Raw genomic sequence first — 21,021 nt, 5'->3', positions numbered from 1 at the left:
GGTGAATGAAATATAACTGCAACACCATTATAAATGGAATGGTCAGTGCTAAGCCTCATTGTGCATTTTGTCAGCTTTTTCCAGTTTGATGATTTTCAGCATAGTTATGGCCCTTGATCTGTCATATTTTACTATGTCCTGGCAACTGCTCCAATACCGCCAAGAGGAATTACACAGAACTTCATAAAAGTGATTATTGTAATGCCTAGTTGTGCATATCGTCTGCATTTTCCAGTTCGGTGTTTTTCAACAGAGTTATGACTCTTGATTAATAAAATTTTATGATGTTTAAGCACTTCTGTTACATAATAGGGCAGATTTCCACCAAACATTAAAGAGCGATCAGTGCCAAATCTTGTTATGCATAATACCCGGTATTGGTATATTCCACTTCAGTGATTTTCAGCAGAGTTGTGGCCCTTGATATGTCATATTTTTACAGTGTTTACACTACCTGCGGTATACAATCAGGCCAAATTTCATCAAACCTCACGACTGATTAGTGTAAAACATAGCTGTTCATATTATCCTCGTGTTCTGATTAAATGATTTTCAGTAAAGTCATGATTCTTTGATTCGTCAAATTCTCTGATTTGTGTTACTTCTCCTATCAACTGATTGGAATTCTACCGAACTTCACAGGAGTAACCACTGCCACACCCAGTTGTGTATATTGTTGGAATGTAATGATTCAGTCATTTTCCCTGAGTTATGGCCCTTACTTTGTGGCATTTTTACAATTTTTGCACGGTATTAAATGGTGGGAGACATTAATGTTTTTTGTGAAAAACAACCTCTAGTTTTTTTATTGAAAGCATGCTGATGAAGTTGTTATTTGAAATAATTTAATTTCGTTGGTGTAAAATTTCACTGTTTTATGCTCAAAAGTGTAGTTCATGAGGATTTCAAAATTGTTAACCTTTACCCTGCTAAATTTCTAAAATGAACTGGTCCATTCTTCAATTTGGGCAATACCATTTATTATTCAAAGGGGTGTTCACTGAAAATGTACTGACTGAATAGCGAACAGTGCAGACCATGATTAGCCTGCACGGATGTGCAGGCTAATCTTGGTCTGCACTGGTCGCAAAGGCAGAATCGTACTGGTCGCAAAGGCAGAATAACCGGCCACCAGCAGGCTAAAGGTTAACAAAAATAAAACATTAAATTTCAAGTGTACATACAATGTATTATAAATTATCCCACCAAATTCATTTTAGACAATAAATTTAAAAGAAACGCACATATCTTGAAAATCAAAAAACATTTCTGTAACAATTATTTAGGAAAAACAGTTATGAAAAAGGTAGATCAAACAGTATTATATTAGCCCTTAGCCTGCTAAATTTCTAAAATGGACTAGCCCATCATTCAATTTGGGCAATATTATTCAAAGGGGTGTTCACAGTGCAGACTAAAGGCTAGACATACAGTGACCAATGGGCAATAAAAGTTGAAAAACTTAACAATAAATATTATTCTATCTTTTTATTACATCCAAATCGATGCAAATAATGTTTAAAGATAATTACTACGCCCATCTTTCAGTAAATCTATAAATTTACTAACAGCTGTTAGTTGAAACAGCCTTTCAGTTTTTTAGCTGCATTACTCTGTCAAGTATTATAACATGCTTACTTTACATTTAAATAGACACTGTGCAGTCATTGGTCAATATTTTCAAAAATATAAAATTTGAACGTCATAATAACATCATCATTTTTCCATGATATTTTTGCAGTTCTCTTTCATTACTTTCTAAACATGGATGCAAGCATAACAAAATACGTATTTTAACTTTGAAACAAAATTTTAAACTATAAACAGATGAAAGCAATAAAACTTGCTTAAAGGGGACATGTACACAAGCTGACATGACAGAATCAATTTTCATAAAATTATTAACCCTAGAAATTCGTAATTCCATATTATTTCAACTGATTTTATCAGTATGGTATAAAAAAAAATCTAAAAACCTTTGTATGTTACATGGTTTTTTATTGCACAACTTAATAATGCTTAAGATTGCTTTTCACTGTATTCTACAGAAAATAAAATGTAAAATCTGTGAATATTAATTAAATACACTGTCATAAAACCACTAAAACTTAAAAAAAAAATCAATTTATATAATAAATCTCTCCCCCTCTAACATATCAAAATGCACTTACAACTTTCAGGGAACCACATCATTGCATCTTCTCTATCACCCTGCATTCTTCTTGCTTTTCTTAGACGACATATAAAATTTTAGTTAAAAGTAAGTGTCCAATTTTTAGGTTTATTATTTAAACCTATCACTGATAGGTCTGTATCTTATCTGTCTATCAAAGAACACGGCTTTTAGTACCATTTGTTTATATTGTAATATCACTAGTCTCATGTATGTTTGGGTGCATGATTGTACAGTGTGTCACTATGTTACTATGTTATGTGAAGGCCAAGGTCATCTGTGTTTACAATAGTAAACATGGCCCTGTCATTCACAGATCACACATGTTCCCTATCAAGGAGTCACTGATTTCCAACTTAAATGATGCAATAGTTACAAGACCCACACCTGAGAATTTATTTACGTTGAAGTAGGTCATATTTAACAAAATGGTGCAAATACCAGTGAACAACCTAAATTAATTATTAAAACACCTATAAAACAAGAGCACCGCCTTGCGGGTGCTGACGCTCATCTGATTTTTTTTGTATAATAGAAATATTGTCCTACCCATGATTTTCTAAGTCTAAAAAGGGCCATCATTCTTGCAAAAAGCAGGATAGAGTTATGTTTCTTGATGTACAGTGTCCACTTATGATGGTGAAAAACCGTTGCAAGTTTTAAAGCAATAGCTTTGATAGTTTATGAGAAAAGTTGACTTAAACATAATATTCAACCAAGAAAAAGATTTTTCTAAGTCCAAAAGGGGCAATAATTATTGCAAAAAGCAGGATGGAGTTATGTTGCTTGCTTTACAGGGTCAGCTTATGATGGTGAACAACAGTTGCAAGTTTTAAAGCAACAGCTTTGATGGTTCAAGAGAAAAAGTTGACCTAAACATAAAACTTAACCAAGAAATCTGATATTTTCTAAGTCCAAAAGGGGCCATCATTCTTGCAAAAAGCAGGATGGAGTTATGTTTCTTGCTGTACAGGGTCCACTTATGATGGTGAAAAACTGTTGCAAGTTTTAAAGCAATAGCTTTGATAGTTTAGGATAAAAGTTGACCTAAACATAAAATTTAACCAAGAAAACTGATTTTCTAAGTCCAAAAGGGGCAATAATTCTTGCAAAAAGCAAGATGGAGTTATGTTTCTTGATGTACAGGGTCTGCTTATGATGGTGAACAAGTATTCCAAGTTTCAAAGCAATAGCTTTGATAGTTTAGGAGAAAAGTTGACCTAAACATAAAACTTAACCAAGAAATCTGATATTTTCTAAGTACAAAAGGGGCCATAAATCTTGCAAAATGCAAGATGGAGTTATGTTTCTTGCTATACAGGGTCAGCTTATGATGGTGAACAAGTATTCCAAGTTTCAAAGCAATAGCTTTGATAGTTTAGGAGAAAAGCTGACCTAAACATAAAACTTAACCAAGCAACGCCGACGCCGACGCCGACAACCGCTCAAGTGATGACAATAACTCATCATTTTTTTTCAAAAAATCAGATGAGCTAAAAATGCAGTGCTTACAGAAGTTTAGGCCTGAACCAACAGAGTATTTCTATTCTTAACAGCTGCATGACTCCAATTTGTTAGGGAACTCCTGTGAAGCTGGCTGACATGGGTTTAGTGGTTTAGGAGAAGACGGTCTTTAAAGGCATTGTGGAAGGTGGTCAACGGACAGACAAACCGATGAAGGACATTCAATAATCCTAAAAGCTAACCATGAGCACTTTGCCCATCATATACCACATTTAAAAAACTTCAAACTAGATTTCAACTGCTTTATTTTGTATTTTATATATAATTATCCCGATTATTGTACAATACATCCTCCATCAAAATTAAAGATATCCAGCGCTCACCTGTCACTAAGATATTTTGTATTAGATATTTGCTTTAAATGCTCATCAATGTCTTTCAATTTAATAAATATGGTGTATATATACCATAAAACATGATTCATTTACAAACCTCAGTTTTTTAAGAATAAAACCCACTAAAATTACATTTATTTTCATATTTCCATAACATATTTCAGAGGTGATAATTCTCAACAGTCCCTGTACTGCTCAAATGATCTGTATCTTACCCCTAGTTCCCACTTAACCTTCAAGATAACACAACAAACATTCTAATCATGTTTGGGACCTCTTGTTCTCTAATGAGAGGCTTATAGACTAAGAGAAATAATAAGACTGGCTTAAAATTACATAATGACATACATTTTGGTCTGTTTTATGAAAGATAAATAAGCTGCTTGATAAAACCTCTCTCTCTATTAAACAAGAGGACCATGATGGTCCTGAATCGCTCACCTGTCCCCACATGACCCAGTTTTAAACCGAGTATGATGTCGTTTTTTTCTATTATTTGATATTGTGACCTAGTTTTTGAGCTCATGTGACCCAGTGTTGAATCTGATCTAGATATCATCAAGATAAAAATTCTAACCAATTTTCATGAAGATCCACTGAAAAATATGGCCTCTAGAGAGGTCACAAGATTTTTTATTATTTGACCTACTGACTTAGTTATTGAAGGCACGTGACCCAGTTTCGAACAAGACCTAGATATCATCAAGGTGAACATTCTGACCAATTTTCATGAAGATCCATTCAAAAGTATGGCCTCTAGAGAGGTCACAAGGTTTTTCTATTTTTAGACCTACTGACTAGTTTTTGACCGCAGTTGACCCAGTTTCAAACCTGACCTAGATATCATCAAGATGAACATTCAGACCAATTTTCATATAGTTCCCATGAAAAATATGGCCTCTAGAGAGGTCACAAGGCTTTTTAGTTATTTGACCTACTGACCTAGTTATTAAAAACACGTGACCAAGTTTCGAACAAGACCTAGATATCATCAAGGTGAACATTCTGACTTATTTTCATGAAGATCCGTTGAAAAGTATGGCCTCTAGAGAGGTCACAAGGTTTTTCTATTTTTAGACCTACTGACCTAGTTTTTGACCGCAGTTGAACAAGTTTCGAACTTGACCTAGATATCATCAAGATAAAAATTCTGACCAATTTTCATACAGATCCCATGAAAAATATGGCCTCTAGAAAGGTCACAAGGTTTTTTTGTTATTTGACCTACTGACCTAGTTATTGAAGGCACGTGACCCAGTTTCGAAACTGACCTAGATATCATCAAGGTGAACATTCTGACCAATTTTCATGAAGATCCATTCACAAGTATGGCCTCTAGAGAGGTCACAAGGTTTTTCTATTTTTAGACCTACTGACCTAGTTTTTGACCGCAGTTGACCCAGTTTCGAACTTGACCTAGATATCATCAAGATGAACATTCTGACCAACTTTCATACAGATCCCATGAAAAATATGGCCTCTAGAGAGGTCACAATGTTTTTTTATTATTTGACCTACTGACCTAGTTTTTGACGGCACGTGACCCAGTTTCGAACTTGACCTAGATATCATCAAGATGAACATTCTGAATAACTTTCGTGAAGATCCCATGAAAAATATGGCCTCTAGAGAGGTCACAAGGTTTTTTTATTATTTGACCTACTGACCTACTTTTTGTCCGCAGTTGACCCAGTTTCGAACTTGACCTAGATATCATCAAGATGAACATTCTGACTAACTTTCATACAGATCCCATGAAAAATATGGCCTCTAGAGAGGTCACAATGTTTTTTTATTATTTGACCTACTGACCTAGTTTTTGACGGCACGTGACCCAGTTTCGAACTTGACCTAGATATCATCAAGATGAACATTCTGAATAACTTTAGTGAAGATCCCATGAAAAATATGGCCTCTAGAGAGGTCACAAGGTTTTTTTATTATTTGACCTACTGACCTACTTTTTGTCTGCAGTTGACCCAGTTTCGAACTTGACCTAGATATCATCAAGATGAACATTCTGACCAACTTTCATACAGATCCCATGAAAAATATGGCCTCTAGAGAGGTCACAAGGTTTTTTTATTATTTGACCTACTGACCTAGTTTTTGATCGCAGTTGACCCAGTTTCGAACTTGACCTAGATATCATCAAGATAAACATTCTGACCAACTTTCATACAGATCCCATGAAAAATATGGCCTCTAGAGAGGTCACAAGGTTTTTTTATTATTTGACCTACTGACCTAGTTTTTGATCGCAGTTGACCCAGTTTCGAACTTGACCTAGATATCATCAAGATAAACATTCTGACCAATTTTCATAAAGATCCCATGAAAAATGTGACCTCTAGAGTGGTCACAAGCAAAAGTTTACGCACGCACGGACGCACGCACGCACGGACGACGGACGACGGACGCTGCGTGATCACAAAAGCTCACATTGTCACTTTGTGACATGTGAGCTAAAAATCCCCTGTTTCTAGGATTGAAAATTTTTAGAACTATTTTGTAAGATCAATCCTTTTGAACAAGGCATTAAATATATTGAGTAACCTATGTGAACTAGGTATTGTAGTTAAACTGATTTATAAATCATTGTGAACTAGGTATTGAATAGTTTGATAACATTGTTACTACACTAAGTATATACTATGCTCTGAAATTTGTTTAATACCTCGGTCACAAATCCAATCCGACCGCCGCCCAATGATCGGCTGACGTATTTTTTCGCTCATCGGACCAGCGGCCGGCCGATGATCGCATGGACATCGGGGCATTTTGGAGCATCGGGCGGCAGCCGGACAAATTTTAAGTCTCACTTAAAATTTTACCCGACGTCGGGTCCGGGAAGTAATCGTGTTGAGATCGGATGAAGATATGACGATCATCGCACGGAGATCGCACGGTGATCGCCCGACATTGGGGTCATTGTACATGTGCCGGGAAAAATCAAGGTATAGCTAAGCGACATTTAAATCGACCGGCGACCGTCCGATCGCAGGATGGCCTCCGCCCGATGACTGACGGATGGTGCCCGTCAGGTGTCCGCCGTGAGACCGAAGGACTCCGATCAGCGCTTTGCGGATCATGTGGGTAGGTAGGTTCCGCCATGCATCTTCAGCTTTTCATTTCAAGTCAAGATGCTCTTGAAACATGTCTGGCTCCATACGCAAATAAGCCTTGAAATCGCCATGGTGCTCTAGACGCAGCTCCTGCATCAGCGTCTCATAGAGGGGTCGTCGCTGAATCCAAGGCTTAACCCACCATCGCCTTTGACGTCGCTGTCAGGCTTCAATTTCCTCTTCTGCTACCAAAGCAGCTACCGCAATGTTGAGGCAGTGTCTAGCTATTGCTAGTCTCTCCCTCAGCCTTGCTATTCTCTGCTGCCGGTTCATGAATCGATCACTGGTAATTTTCTGTCTGCGAATGAAAGACTGTGGGATTTATGTATTATTTATATACCATTTTCCAGACGGCACGCAACAGTTACCTCGCAGAGTCCGGCCGGCGCCCAGCCGATGCCCGCCAGATTGCTGTCCGGACAATGTATGATTCATTTAATTTTCCCGGCATCCTTGCGGCGCTCGGACGATACCCGGGCGATAGCCGGCCGATTAATAACCCGATGCTCCACCCAAAAGTTTTCCCGAACTGTCCGATTGCCGGCCGATCATCAGGAGATGCCCGGCCGGCGCCCTTTTGTGCAAACTACAGTGCCACTCATCGGACGGCGACCGGCTCAGACGTGTACAGTCCGTCCGATGCCTAGATATCGGACGCATCAGCCGGTGGCCGGGTGATTTGTGACCGAGGCATAACTTATATCTATGTTTATATTATGTCTGTAAGATGTGATGCAGGATGGGTCCCCGACCCCATCACATCATGGACGGGGATAATAAATGGGCCCCTTGTGGGCTGAAATTAAGAAAAAAAATGTTTGATTTAAATCAGTAGCTCATTAGCCAAGTTTTTCAATCATTTGACCTAGTAACCTAGTTCTTATTACTAGCTACTGAGTTTCAAACTTCACCTAGATTTTACAATGACAGACATACCGGTTTTGTTTGTTTTGGGTTTAACGCCATATTTCAACAGTATTTCAGTTATGTAATGTCGGGCAGTTAGTCTAACCAGTGTTCCTGGATTCTGTACCAGAACAAACCTGTTCTCCGCAAGTAACTGCCAACTTCTCCAAATGAATCAGTGGTGGTGGACGAATGATTAGAGACATAATGTCTTTTATTAAGTCATCACGGAGAACATACGCCTCGCCCAGGGCTCGAACTCACGAACCCACGATCCGTAGATCTGCACTCTTCATATTGAGCTAAGCCCTATTGTGTGGAAGCCATCCAGCTGGCTTACAGAAGGTCAGTGGTTCTACCCAGGTGCCCGCTCATGATGAAATAATGCAAGGAGGGGTACCTTGAGTCTTCACTCACCATCAAAGGTGAAAAGTTGCCATATGACCTAATTGTGTCGGTGCAATGTTAGACCCAAGAAAATAAATAAGGGATGGCAACGAGTACGATTTTGGTACTCAAGCACCTGCTGATTTTTTTTTATCAAGTATTCAGTTACTCGTTCAAAGTGGTTTCAGTAATGGGAATAGGCGAGAATCGGCAGTATTTAGCATTTGTTCACTATTAATGTACTATTAGAACAATAACAGTAAGAATGAGAACCTTTTATTCTATATATCAGCCACTAATGAAACGCTAGGCGGAACTTCTGGAGCAAACTGCTAAGTCGGCATAAAATTGGACTGGTTTACTTTTTATATTAAGAAGGATAATGTTCTTTATGATGTACCGCTAATTTCAACATTTGCACATAGCTGTGGTGTGATTTTCTAATTGTTTATGATATAAGTGGTACTGCAATAAGCAGCATAATTACAATTTACAAGATTTTTGCAAACATGTGTCATTATTGACCACTGTTCATCAATTCTCACCTTTGTGTTTGTATAATCTAGGTAACTGATCGAAAAGGTAACAGGTACACACTTTGGTGTCGTTTAAACGGCTGCGGCCACATTAAAACTAACGTATTCTTTCTTTTCCCCCCAAGTACCCGATGACTACATTTCATAATCGATACTCAGAACACCAAGCAAGTACTTGGTTAACCGGTTAACCATTGCCATCTCTAAAATAAACAGATAAATCAAACACACTTTGAGCTCAGGAGAGGTATAATGTATGTCAGAACGTTAAGCTCACTTTTACAAAATAATATGTTAGCAGATTTTTTTTACGATTTCTTCTTAATGCAAAATCTTTCGACCAGTCGCTTTATAATTATTTTTTCCAAACAAAGCACTGACCTTAACATAAATTAAACCTCAAACTACCACAGCTGCCTATGGCTGCCAAAATCTAACACAAAATTCTGAACTTTTACCAACTTTCTTCACTGTCCATTATATCAGTGATCATTGTATCAATAACGTCTTCTAAAGTTTTCTTTTCTCTTCTTGTGCATGTATTATCTTTCTCCATGTCATCTGTCTTTCTAACATTGTTTCTTTCGATAGTGTTATACTGAATGCTTGTTGTAAGCAATCGGAACAATTCTGTACTTCTAGCTTTTTTATTTAATTCATTTGTACCGAAACAGTTAACTTTTTCTGTCTTCTTTTCACCAAGAGACACTGTTTTGCTTTGAGCCACGGGGAAAAAATGCCCAAGTTTATCTACAGAGTTAACTAAACCTGTATTATTCTTGACAGAGCATGTACATTTTTTACCAGAATTTTTATGTGTCACTCTCTCTGAACAGTTAGTTTTATTACATGATGAGTAAGTAACCAGTCCCTTCTGTGTATTGAAACTCCCCTTTGAACTTTTGTTCAATGTCACAGGAGCATCTAAACCATTAAGAAAATTGTCTGCCCTTCTTTCCTCTATATTAGGAGGAACCCTTTCAGATGAATAACCAGACAATCTCTCAGAGTTTAAATTTGAATATACTTGCTTGCCACTATTATCAGTTTCTGGACCACTTTCTGACTTTGATCTTATTGAGTAATCAATTGCTTCATATTGCTCAAATTCATCATCCAAATACCATTCTGGATCAATTCTAAACTGAAAGTCGATTTCTTCTTCACCCTCTGCGTCATCAGACTTGGTTTTAGTTTTACCAACATGTTTGCAATCATTCAAACTTCTCTTTTCTGCAGTAAACTTGGAATTATTACCTTGTAACTGACCATATAAATCTTGTTTGTTCTTGACAAATTCACTGCCCTTCGCTGCAACATGACTTGTTTTTACTCGTTTGGCTTCTAGTACGATTCTATAGTTTCTATGATGTATTGCTAGAATAGAGTTCTCATCAACGTAATCAAAATCTGTCTCATATTCCTCGTAAGGTGCAAAACATATCAAATTCTCTTGTACATTTGAACTTATACTGTCATGGACTTCTACTGGATTCTTAGATAGGTTATATGGCATCTCAACAGTATCCTCAACAGTTAAATCAATAACTTCTTCACTATCTTGCACACGCTTTCTCTTTCCATTTCCTTTGATAAATTTAGTTTTTGAATCTTTTGTGTTCCTTCTGAATCTCTTCTGCATCTTTTTATTTTCACGACTCAACTGGGCTTCAGTCTGAGAATCTGCTGACATCTGCCGAAATTTCTGTCCTTCATTGCGCTTCAAATTAAAATAATTTGATGCAATTGCCGATCTGGATGCATTATCACCTTTCTGATTGGTGTACGCATTGTTAAATACTGTATTCTGGTTTTGATAATTACTCATATTGTCTGATAAAAGAAAGTGCGAACCTGTCGAATTTGTTCTGCTAGAATCCTGATTTCTTTGTGAATGTGTGTCAGAACACTGGTAATTTTGCTGCATGGCATCAAAATCGTCAAAAGACAAATTATCTTTAGGAACAGATCGAGAATATTTTCCTCTCATCCATAGCAAGAACTCCCTGGCTGTTGGTATATCTTTCAGTTCCCCAATCCATCTCAGAATGTTGGTATCCGAAAATTTATTATCAGAAAATCTATTAACCCGAAATGCATTATCCAGATTAATGTCATTATTCAATGCTTTTCCTCTGCTTCTGTACATTTTTACAATACTGAGTATCTACTGCCTACAATTTAAATCTCTTCATATGCAGTCTTATATCAGAAGACTGCGCACAGAACATCAAAATTTCTTACAGCTAACTTATTTTATCTTCTATTTTCAATGCTGCAATTAGTTCAGATTTTATTCGTAAAGTCAAGAAACAATGTTCTCAAAATCAATAGCGAAGTTAAAGTAGTCTACATGCAAGCAGACGCAATAATATTATCGGCAGACGAAATAATATTATCTATTAAAGAGTCATTTAAAGTCCCCCGTGAACTCAAAGTAAATGAAATGCTGTCTGTATTTATGTTCACATGTACTATCAATATCTGACCCTTGGTCAATTACACAACAAACAACAATCTAATTTTCTATCTATTAGGCATTATCCAATATTCAACAATTTACATCATAACAATCCAGGTATGTTTTAAAACTATGAGAGTCTGTATGTCAACTTTTGCAAAAGATATCATGTTTTCTATTACCCATTTATATTCAAATTTCAAATGATTGAATGAGTGCATTCGAGTTAAGGACACAGATAAATGCAACACAGTTTATCTGCAAGCTGATACAGACTTGTTACATTTAATAAAAAACTTGCATCCCATGAGAAGAAAAACATCAATGACCTTTTGTAAAAACAAAATTTCAAGGTAGACATTTTCCATGTATTCACTTTTCTTGAAAATACAGGGCTACAAGGAAGCATATTATGTTTCGAACTGCAAATCTGAAGGACAAGTCCTCATACACAAACTGATTTCAACTTCAGATCTGTTGGACAGGACCTCAAAAACAAAAACAATCTCAAAACTTGGAAAAACAAGGATCATACTTCATTAGCTAATATGGTCTCAACTGCAAAACTGATTGACACTACCTCATAAACAAAATGATCTCAACTTAAAACTAAATGACAAGACCTCACTGACAAAATTTATCTCAACTGCAAAACTTGAAAGACAAGTTCTCACTGATAAAACAATTTCAAGACAAAATCTCACTGACAGAATGATCTCGACTGTAAAAGTGAGTGAAATTATCTCACTGACAAAACAGATCTCGACTGAAAAACTGAGACAAGACCTCTTTAACAAAATGGTCTCACTGAAAATCTGGTAGACAAGACTTCAATTACAAATGAAGTAAAACGCTCGATCACATGGTGTCCAAGATACCGAGTTTCAACTGCAGTTAATTTAAAGACAAGGAAATGTCTGCAATTTCTGGGAACATGTACTTTTCCCTTTAATGAAATCATGCATAAGCTGCTCCAGACTATTGAATATTTCTTCACCTATGTGGTGTGTGGGATGAAATACAGGTAACATCTGATATGGCCAAGTTTCATTTCAATTGATTTTAATACCTTAATTTTGTGGCCAAAAAAAATGTAATTATATTTAAACATACACACCATTTTAAGCTAGTTTTGCTGACCTTGACAAACTCAGTAATGTTTACATCAGAAAAAAACTGCCTTTTCTTTCCCCAAAGCAGTTATAAGTCCTCATACATGCAGTAGATCTCATACTAGATTTTTTTTATATGTTATTTATATTTCAGAGAAGCTGATTGTCAACTTTGATCCTATTAAGTGTTTGGCAGCAATTTTAAACATCAAATACTGAATGCTGTATTACAGGCAAACACATAGACAACTTGATTCCCCCAACCCCCATCACCTACTTATGGTAAAAAGACCACTTTGACAGCAATACACAAACTAGAAGATGCTTTTGTAGAAAAGCGCATGTCTCCCCCCACTGCATAGTCGTATAGGCAAGAAGTCAATAGGGGAAAGGAGCAAAAGTCAAAGAGACACTGATGGTTGGCTGCAATAGGGATCATCTACTTGGCATGTCCAATCATCCCACTAAGTTTCAACATTTGGGGCCAAGCGTTTCTCAAGTTATGAATTGGAAACAGTTTTCCATGTTCAGGCCCCTGTGGCCTTGACCTTTGATCAAGTGACCCCAAAATCATAAGGGGTCATCTACTCTGCATGTCCAATCATCCTAATAAGTTTCAACATTCTGGGTCAAATGGTTCTCAAGTTATTGATTGGAAAGAGTTTTCTATGTTCTGCCCCCTGTGACCTTGACCTTTGATGGAGTGACCCCAAAAACATTAGGGGTCATCTGCTCTGTAAGTCCTTTCACCCTATGAAGTTTGAATGTTCTAGGTCAAATGATTCTCAAGACCGAAATGGATTTCAATGTTCTGTCCTCTGTGACCATGACCTTTCATAGATTGACCTTAAAATCAATAGGGGTCATCTACTCTGCATGTCTAATCATCCTTTGAAGGTTCAATATTCTGGGTCAAGTGGTTCTCAAGTAATTGATTGGAAATGGTTTTCCATGTTCAGGCCCCTGTGACCTTTACCTTTAACAGAGTGACCCCAAAATCAATAGGGGTCATCTACTCTGCATGACCAATCATCCTATGAAGTTTCAACATTCTAGGTCAAGTGATTCTGAAGTTATTGATCGAAAATAGTTTCCATATTCAGGCCCCTGTGACCTTGACCTTTGATGGAGTAACCCCAACAAGAGGACCATGATGGTCCTGAATCGCTCACCTCTTCCCACATGACCCAGTTTTGAGTATGACATCGTTTTTTCTATTATTTGACATAGTGACCTAGTTTTTGAGCTCATGTGACCCAGTTTTGAACTTGACCTAAATATTATCAAAATAAAAATTCTGACCAATTTTCATGAAGATCCATTGAAAAATATGGTCTCTAGAGAGGTCACAAGGTTTTTCTATTATTTGACCTATTGACCTAGTTTTCGAAGGTACGTGACCCTGTTTTGAACTTTGCCTAGATATCATCAAGGTGAACATTCTCACTAATTTTCATGAAGATCTCATGAAAAATATGGCCTCTAGAGAGGTCACAAGGTTTTTTGCTATTTTTATACCTACTGGCCTAGTTTTTGATTGCATGTGACCCAGTTTCGAAAATGACCTAGATATCATCGAGGTGAACATTCAGATCAATTTTCATGAAGATCCATTGAAAAATATGGCCTCTAGAAAGGTCAAAAGATTTTAATAATTTTAGCCCTACTGACCTAGTTTTTGACCGCAGTTGACCCAGTTTCAAACCTGAACTAGATATCATCATGATGAACATCCAGACCAACTTTCATACAGATCCCATGAAAAGTATGGCCTCTAGAGAGGTCACAAGGTATTTTTATTATTTGACCTACTGACCTAGTTTTTTAAGGCACTTGACCCAGTTTCAAACTTGACCTAGATATCATCAAGGTGAACATTCTGACCAATTTTTATGGAGATCCATTCACAAGTATGGCCTCTAGAGAGGTCACAAGGTTTTTCTATTTTTAGACCTACTGACCTAGTTTTTGACCGCACATGACCCTGTTTCAAACTTGACCTAGATATCATCAAAATGAACATTCAGACCAATTTTCATACAGATCCCATGAAAAATATGGCCTTTAGAGAGGTCACAATGTTTTTCTATTATTTGACCTACTGACCTAGTTTTTGATGGCACATGACCCAGTTTCGAACTTCACCTAGATATCATCAAGATGAACATTCAGACCAACTTTCATACAGATCCCATGAAAAATATGGCCTCTAGAAAGGTCACAAGGTTTTTCTATTATTTGACCTACTGACCTAGTTTTTGATGGCACGTTACCCACTTTCGAACTTGACCTAGATATCATCAAGATGAACATTCTGACCAATTTTCATGAAGATCTCATGAAATATATGGCCTCTAGAGAGGTCACAATTTTTTTCTATTTTTAGACCTACTGACCTAGTTTTTGACCGCACGTGACCCAGTTTCGAACCTAATCTAGATATCATCAAGATGAACATTCAGACCAACTTTCATACAGATCCCATGAAAAATATGGCCTTTAGAGAGGTCACAAGGTTTTTCTATTATTTGACCTACTGACCTAGTTTTTGATGGCACGTGACCCAGTTTCGAACTTGACCTAGATATCATCAAGGTGAACGTTCTGACCAATTTTCATGAAGATCTTGTGAAATATATGGCCTCTAGAGAGGTCACAAGGTTTTTCTATTTTTAGACCTACTGACCTAGTTTTTGAAGGCACGTGACCCACTTTCGAACTTGACCTAGATATCATCAAGATGAACATTCTGATTAATTTCCATGAAGATCTTGTGAAATATATGGCCTCTAGAGAGGTCACAAGGTTTTTCTATTTTTAGACCTACTGACCTAGTTTTTGATGGCACGTGACCCAGTTTCCAACTTGACCTAGATATCATCAAGGTGAACATTCTGACCAATTTTCATGAAGATCTTGTGAAATATATGGCCTCTAGAGAAGTCACAAGGTTTTTCTATTTTTAGACCTACTGACCTAGTTTTTGATGGCACGTGACCCAGTTTCGAACTTGACCTAGATATCATCAAGATGAACATTCTGACCAACTTTCATAAAGATCCCATGAAAAATGTGACCTCTAGAGTGGTCACAAGCAAAAGTTTACGGACGGACGCACACACGGACGGACGGACGACGGACACCGCACGATCACAAAAGCTCACCTTGTCACTTTGTGACAGGTGAGCTAAAAACAATAGGGGTCATCTACTCCATAAGCCCTGACACCCTATGAAGTCTGAAGGTTCTAGGTCAAATGGTTCTCCAGTTATTGAACGGAAATGAAGTGTGATGGGGAACAAGACATAATTTCAAGATGTTACATGTACATCAAAATAAAGCTGAAATTAAACCTGGTTAAGTCAAAGCTATATCAGTTTAAGGTGACTACTTCATAACATCTGCAGTTTTGTCTGTGCATGCATTTCTGAAGAAATCGGACACCACCCGCAAGCCATTTAAATATTACTGTAAAATCATTTATATTTGTTGGGTACTCATTTGTGTGGATTTCACAGTTATATCAATCCAGGAAACTAAATCCAAATCCATTTTTAGAAAATAAGAGCTCGTAGAACACGAAATGCCCCCTTGATGCATTCAGTAATTGCACAAGGAACAGAAATTATTAGGTCAAAAACAACCTCCCTATTAACTTTCATGATCCTAGGCTAAACATTCTTGAGTTATCATCCGAAAACTGTTTCACTGTTCCAGGTCACTGTGACCTTGACCTATTGACCTCAAAATCAATAGGGGTCATCTGCTGGTCATGAACAACCTCCCTATTAACTTTTATGATCCTAGGAACAAGCATTCTTGAGTTATCATCTGGAAACTGTTTCACTGTTCTGGGTCACTGTGACCTTGACCTTTTACCTATTGACCTCAAAAGCAATAGGGGTCATCTGCTGGTCATGACCAACCTCCCATTCAACTTTCATGATCCTAGGCCCAAGAGTTCTTGAGTAATCATCCAGACATGGATTGGTCTACATACCGGCAGACTGACCGATAGACATCTGGAAAACAATATACTCTTCCTTCTTCAAAGGAGGGCATAACAAAAATAAAAGACCGATTCATTTTATATTCAAAGTTGAAATACATCAAGTACCTGTTTTGGTCAAAACCACGTAATTTCATGCCCACGATATTAAATGATTTTACATTTATTTAGTTTAATAATATGCTGGGAAAAGTTTCAAGGACTATTGCAAAGGGCTATTCAAAACTAATTTACTGCAAACTTGATATTAAATATCCCATTAATTCATTACAATCCTTAAACTTACCCTCTCAGGTTTCAAAAAACAAATAATTGTGATGCAAAACTTATAAAGTACATCCTGTTTAGAATGAGCACAATTTTGGATACTGAACAGGGCTCTATGGGACCTGTATATAGTTTGGATGCATGCAGTCAAGTTTTGGACATGCTGAGATCACTGCTTATGAGCAAAAGTTTGTAAATTTGGGCAAATGGGCAAAAGTTTTTCAGCGTGGCAAGAGTTTGTCTATGATGACAACAGGTTGTCAATCGGGGCAAATTTGTCAATCTGGGCAAAATTTTGCCAATCTGATCAAAGGTTTGTCAACAAGGACAAAGTTTGTCAATCAGGGGCAAAGGTTTGTCAATGAGATCAATCAGAGGCAAAATTTGTCAATGAAGGCAAAAATTTGTTAATGAGGGCACAGGTTTGTAAATGAAGGCAAAAGTTTGTCATTGGTGGCACAAGTTTGTCAATGAAGGCAAGTTTGTTACTGAGGACAAAAGTCTGTCAATGAGGGCAAAGGTTCGTCAATGAGGGCAAAGTCTGCCCATCAAGACAACAGTTTATCAGTCAAGCCAGGTAAAAACTTAGGATTTTTTCCATGTAACCATAAAATTCTAAATTTTCATTCTTTAAACTTACCAGTAGTGAGCAGTTGAGCAAGGTATGAATTCTGCTGGGAAATACTGGACTGTGTGGTTGCCGGCGTTGGAGCTAGAGGTCGCTGTTTACCACGACCTTTTAGAGGTACCTGAAAAGAAACCAGTAATACTGTTATATTACAGCAATCAGAATGATATGAAATTAATTTGCCTTACAGCTAATGCTTAAAGGGAATAATTTTACAGAGTTTAGTAGGGCTCAAACTGGGGTCTTTACAAAATCATGAAAATTCCCTTTTTTACAACACCCCATTCTCACCATTATTTTCCATATTCAGTTATTGCCTATTAACCATAAATCCAACTAGAATGAATTTTTAAAATTAAAACACTTTCACAGTGCCGAGAATGGAAGGGGCAGGGGTGTGGCGGAGACTCGCTTTTTAGTTGGGAAGGCAGGCATTTATTAGGGATTATAAAGCATGTTACTTTTTTTGTGTTTTCTTCAGTAACATTTTTTCAAATTCTATCCTCTCCAAAATACAACCTGACTAAGGTAAAAGGTTCTTCAAAGACAGACAGCTAATTGCTTGTATAAATCAGTCACTGACACTTTCCCAGTTAGAAATATCAAACTTTAGAGAAAACAAGAGCTGTCTCCATAGGATGACACATGCCCCCGATGGCACTTTGAATGAATAGTTATGACCGATGTTAGAGTTTAGGACCTTTGACCTACGGACCTGGGTCTTGCGCACGACACATCGTCTTACTGTGGTACACATTCATGCCCAATAATTTTAAAATCCATGCATGAATGACAAAGATATGGACCGGACATGCCCATCAATGCACTATCATGAAATATGACCTTTAACGTCTAAGTGTGACCTTGACCTTTGAGCTACAGACCTGGGTTTTGCGGGCGACATGTCGTCTTACTGTGGTACACATTCATGCCAAGTTATTTGAAAATCCATCCATGGATGACAAAGATATGGACCGGACACGAATGCACTATCATGAAAAATGACCTTTAACGTCTAAGTGTGACCTTGACCTTGAGCTACGGACCTGGGTCTTGCGCGCGACACGTCGTCTTACTATGGTACACATTCATGCCAAGTTATTTGAAAATCCATCCATGGATGACAAAGATATGGACCGGACACGAATGCACTATCATGAAAAATGACTTTTAACGTCTAAGTGTGACCTTGACCTTTGAGCTACGGACCTGGGTCTTGCGTGCGACACGTCGTCTTACTGTGGTACACATTCATGCCAAGTTATTTGAAAATCCATCCATGGATGACAAAGATATGGACCGGACGCGAAAATTGCGGACAGACCGACAGACTGACAGACGGTTCAAAAACTATATGCCTCCCTTTGGGGGCATAAAAAACAACAAGAAAGTGCACTGAGTCCCATCCATGCAGCAACCCTCCTAAACATACTGCTTCATTTGAAAGGCAGTGTTAACTGATAAGAAGTATGTGGCTAACCCTTACCTTGCTAAATTTCTATAATGAACTTGTCCATCTTTCAATTTGGACAGTACCAGGGGTTCCATTTGACCCGGGACCCCGGGTCCGGACCCGGGAGATTTTCAAAAGACGCTCAAAGGACCCGGCATGATACTTGCCTGTGCGTCCTCCGGGACCCGGAGGCATTTTCCTTTGATAATCCTTTCTCTTATCATTCATTTCCTTCAGTAAAACTATTTCCACGATGGACACGTGTATTCCAAAATAAACACTCGCGGTCATGCCCTCCTGCCTTTGATCTTCTGCTAAATCCCGCCCTTTCTCCTGTAGACATGCCTCGCTGATTTTTTTATCAGCAAGTTACGTCACGGTGAGTGCACATAGGTAAGAAGAACCAATGAAGTGTTGAAATTAATTGATAAAGAGTATAGATCCTGTGTACTGTCAAAAAAGGCGCCAATTATTAAATTATCGTAAGCAGCTGATTACCGAGCATGTGAAAAGTGCCCTGCAAGATTTTTTCATGCCAACTTTAAATTAGACCATTGTTTAGTGATCATACCGTAATTTCAACAAGAAACTTCACAAATTTTGATGAATTCTGAAAGCAAAAATAAATTTAGAATGTCCGTTCACGAGTCTAATTACACCCGATGTCATATGCATATTTCCAAAATTCCTTAAAAAAACTGACTTTCAGTGCAGTTTTTAATGATAAATAGCATCATTATTTGAGGAACTATCTCTGATTTAGCTTAGTTGGCCAAGTAAACTAAGCAAAAACTACTTTCCGCTGACATTCCGAAAGTGTGCCAGTATCCGGATAGTACATTTTGGATACATTTTTATAGTGTTATAGCACTGTTCTGTTATTAAAAATTAAATGAAATATAGAAGAAAAACCTAATCAAAATAACATGAATTTTGATAAATATTAGTTTACAATATGAGACTATATGACCTGAAACTGACATTTTTTATTATGCTGTAACATGATCTTTGGTTTATTGTTTTCTTAGGTAAAGATCTACGTATTACTAAATAAAAAAAATATAGTCAATTATATGGACGTGTTGGGACAGGACTCCTGTATTTTGGAAAAGGACCCAAAAGAAATTTGGGCCCAAGGGTCCTGGGACTCTTGGGTTTTCAGGTCTAGTGGAACCCCTGCAGTATCATTAAATGTTAAAAGGGGTGCATACAAAAAGATACTGACTGAATGGCAAACAGTGCAGATCTTGATCAGACTGCATGTATGTGCAGGCTGGTCATGATCTGCACTGATCGCACAGGCAGAATCATTGTGTCCTGCATGATAAGGGTTAACTGATAAGTAGTTTGTGGCTAAACTTTTGGTTAATTTTGTTTCTTAAATACTGGTTTAATTTCATTTTATTGTATGTGAAAAATCTTAAACCCATGATGAAAGAGATAGCTTCTACAATATCTTAAGCTGCATGTGCTTCATATTGGACAAAATCATATGAGATGATTGAAAATATTCAGAAATACTCAGTTTTATCACAAAACCTTATAATTATAAATATTATTAACAAGATGCGTGTCAATAGGATATAAATCCCCCACTCCTGTCAATGTACATGGTTTCATGACCCCAGGTAAAATATTTCTTAAGATGTTTGCAACTCAAACTTTAAAGAACTTTAATATGTGTATTTTGCAATAAGTAAAGGACTGTAACTCTGGCCTAGCTGAGTGAAATCCCAAAGAGAACACCAGGTGCACAACTTTACATGCCATAAAACAATCCTCTAAATTCAATGTTTTTACGACTCAAGTACATTTTAAAATACTGGGTCAAATATTTTTGAGATACATGTGACACAAAATTGGGCCATTTTCATGAATATTTTTTACTAAGTCAAGGGCCATAACTCTGGTCTAGCTGTACGAGATCCAAATTTAAACCTCTGGTGCACAAATTCCCATGCTGAATTACAATCTTGTGAGGTATGATGACTTTTAAGTTTTAAATACTTTTTGAGATATGAACGACACAAAGTCTGACATATGTACGAGGGCAAGTCTCAGTGCCCCATAAATATTTTTTGGGACACAAAAAGGTTTATTTAACC

The 21,021-nt window shown here is 37.3% G+C and overlaps 1 protein-coding gene across 3 annotated transcripts in view; it reads right to left on the bottom strand.

Moving 5' to 3' along the window:
- The window catches only part of LOC123533853 (MLX-interacting protein-like), a 97,123-nt gene that overhangs the window by 46,165 nt on the left and 29,937 nt on the right, over positions 1-21,021 (bottom strand). For 2 of the 3 annotated variants that reach the window (XM_053519909.1, XM_053519910.1), the window contains exon 9: positions 17,476-17,584. In XM_053519909.1, coding sequence (XP_053375884.1) covers positions 17,476-17,584 — 109 coding nt within the window. Of the gene's footprint in view, positions 1-9,448; positions 11,740-17,475; positions 17,585-21,021 lie in introns of those variants that run through there. The other variant, XM_053519911.1, reaches the window with a different exon arrangement.

The sequence above is a fragment of the Mercenaria mercenaria genome, chromosome 12 (genome assembly GCF_021730395.1).
Source record: "Mercenaria mercenaria strain notata chromosome 12, MADL_Memer_1, whole genome shotgun sequence".
Classification (NCBI taxonomy): domain Eukaryota; kingdom Metazoa; phylum Mollusca; class Bivalvia; order Venerida; family Veneridae; genus Mercenaria; species Mercenaria mercenaria.
Note: the sequence above shows the minus strand (reverse complement) of the source record. Positions and strands in the feature narration are given on the sequence as shown.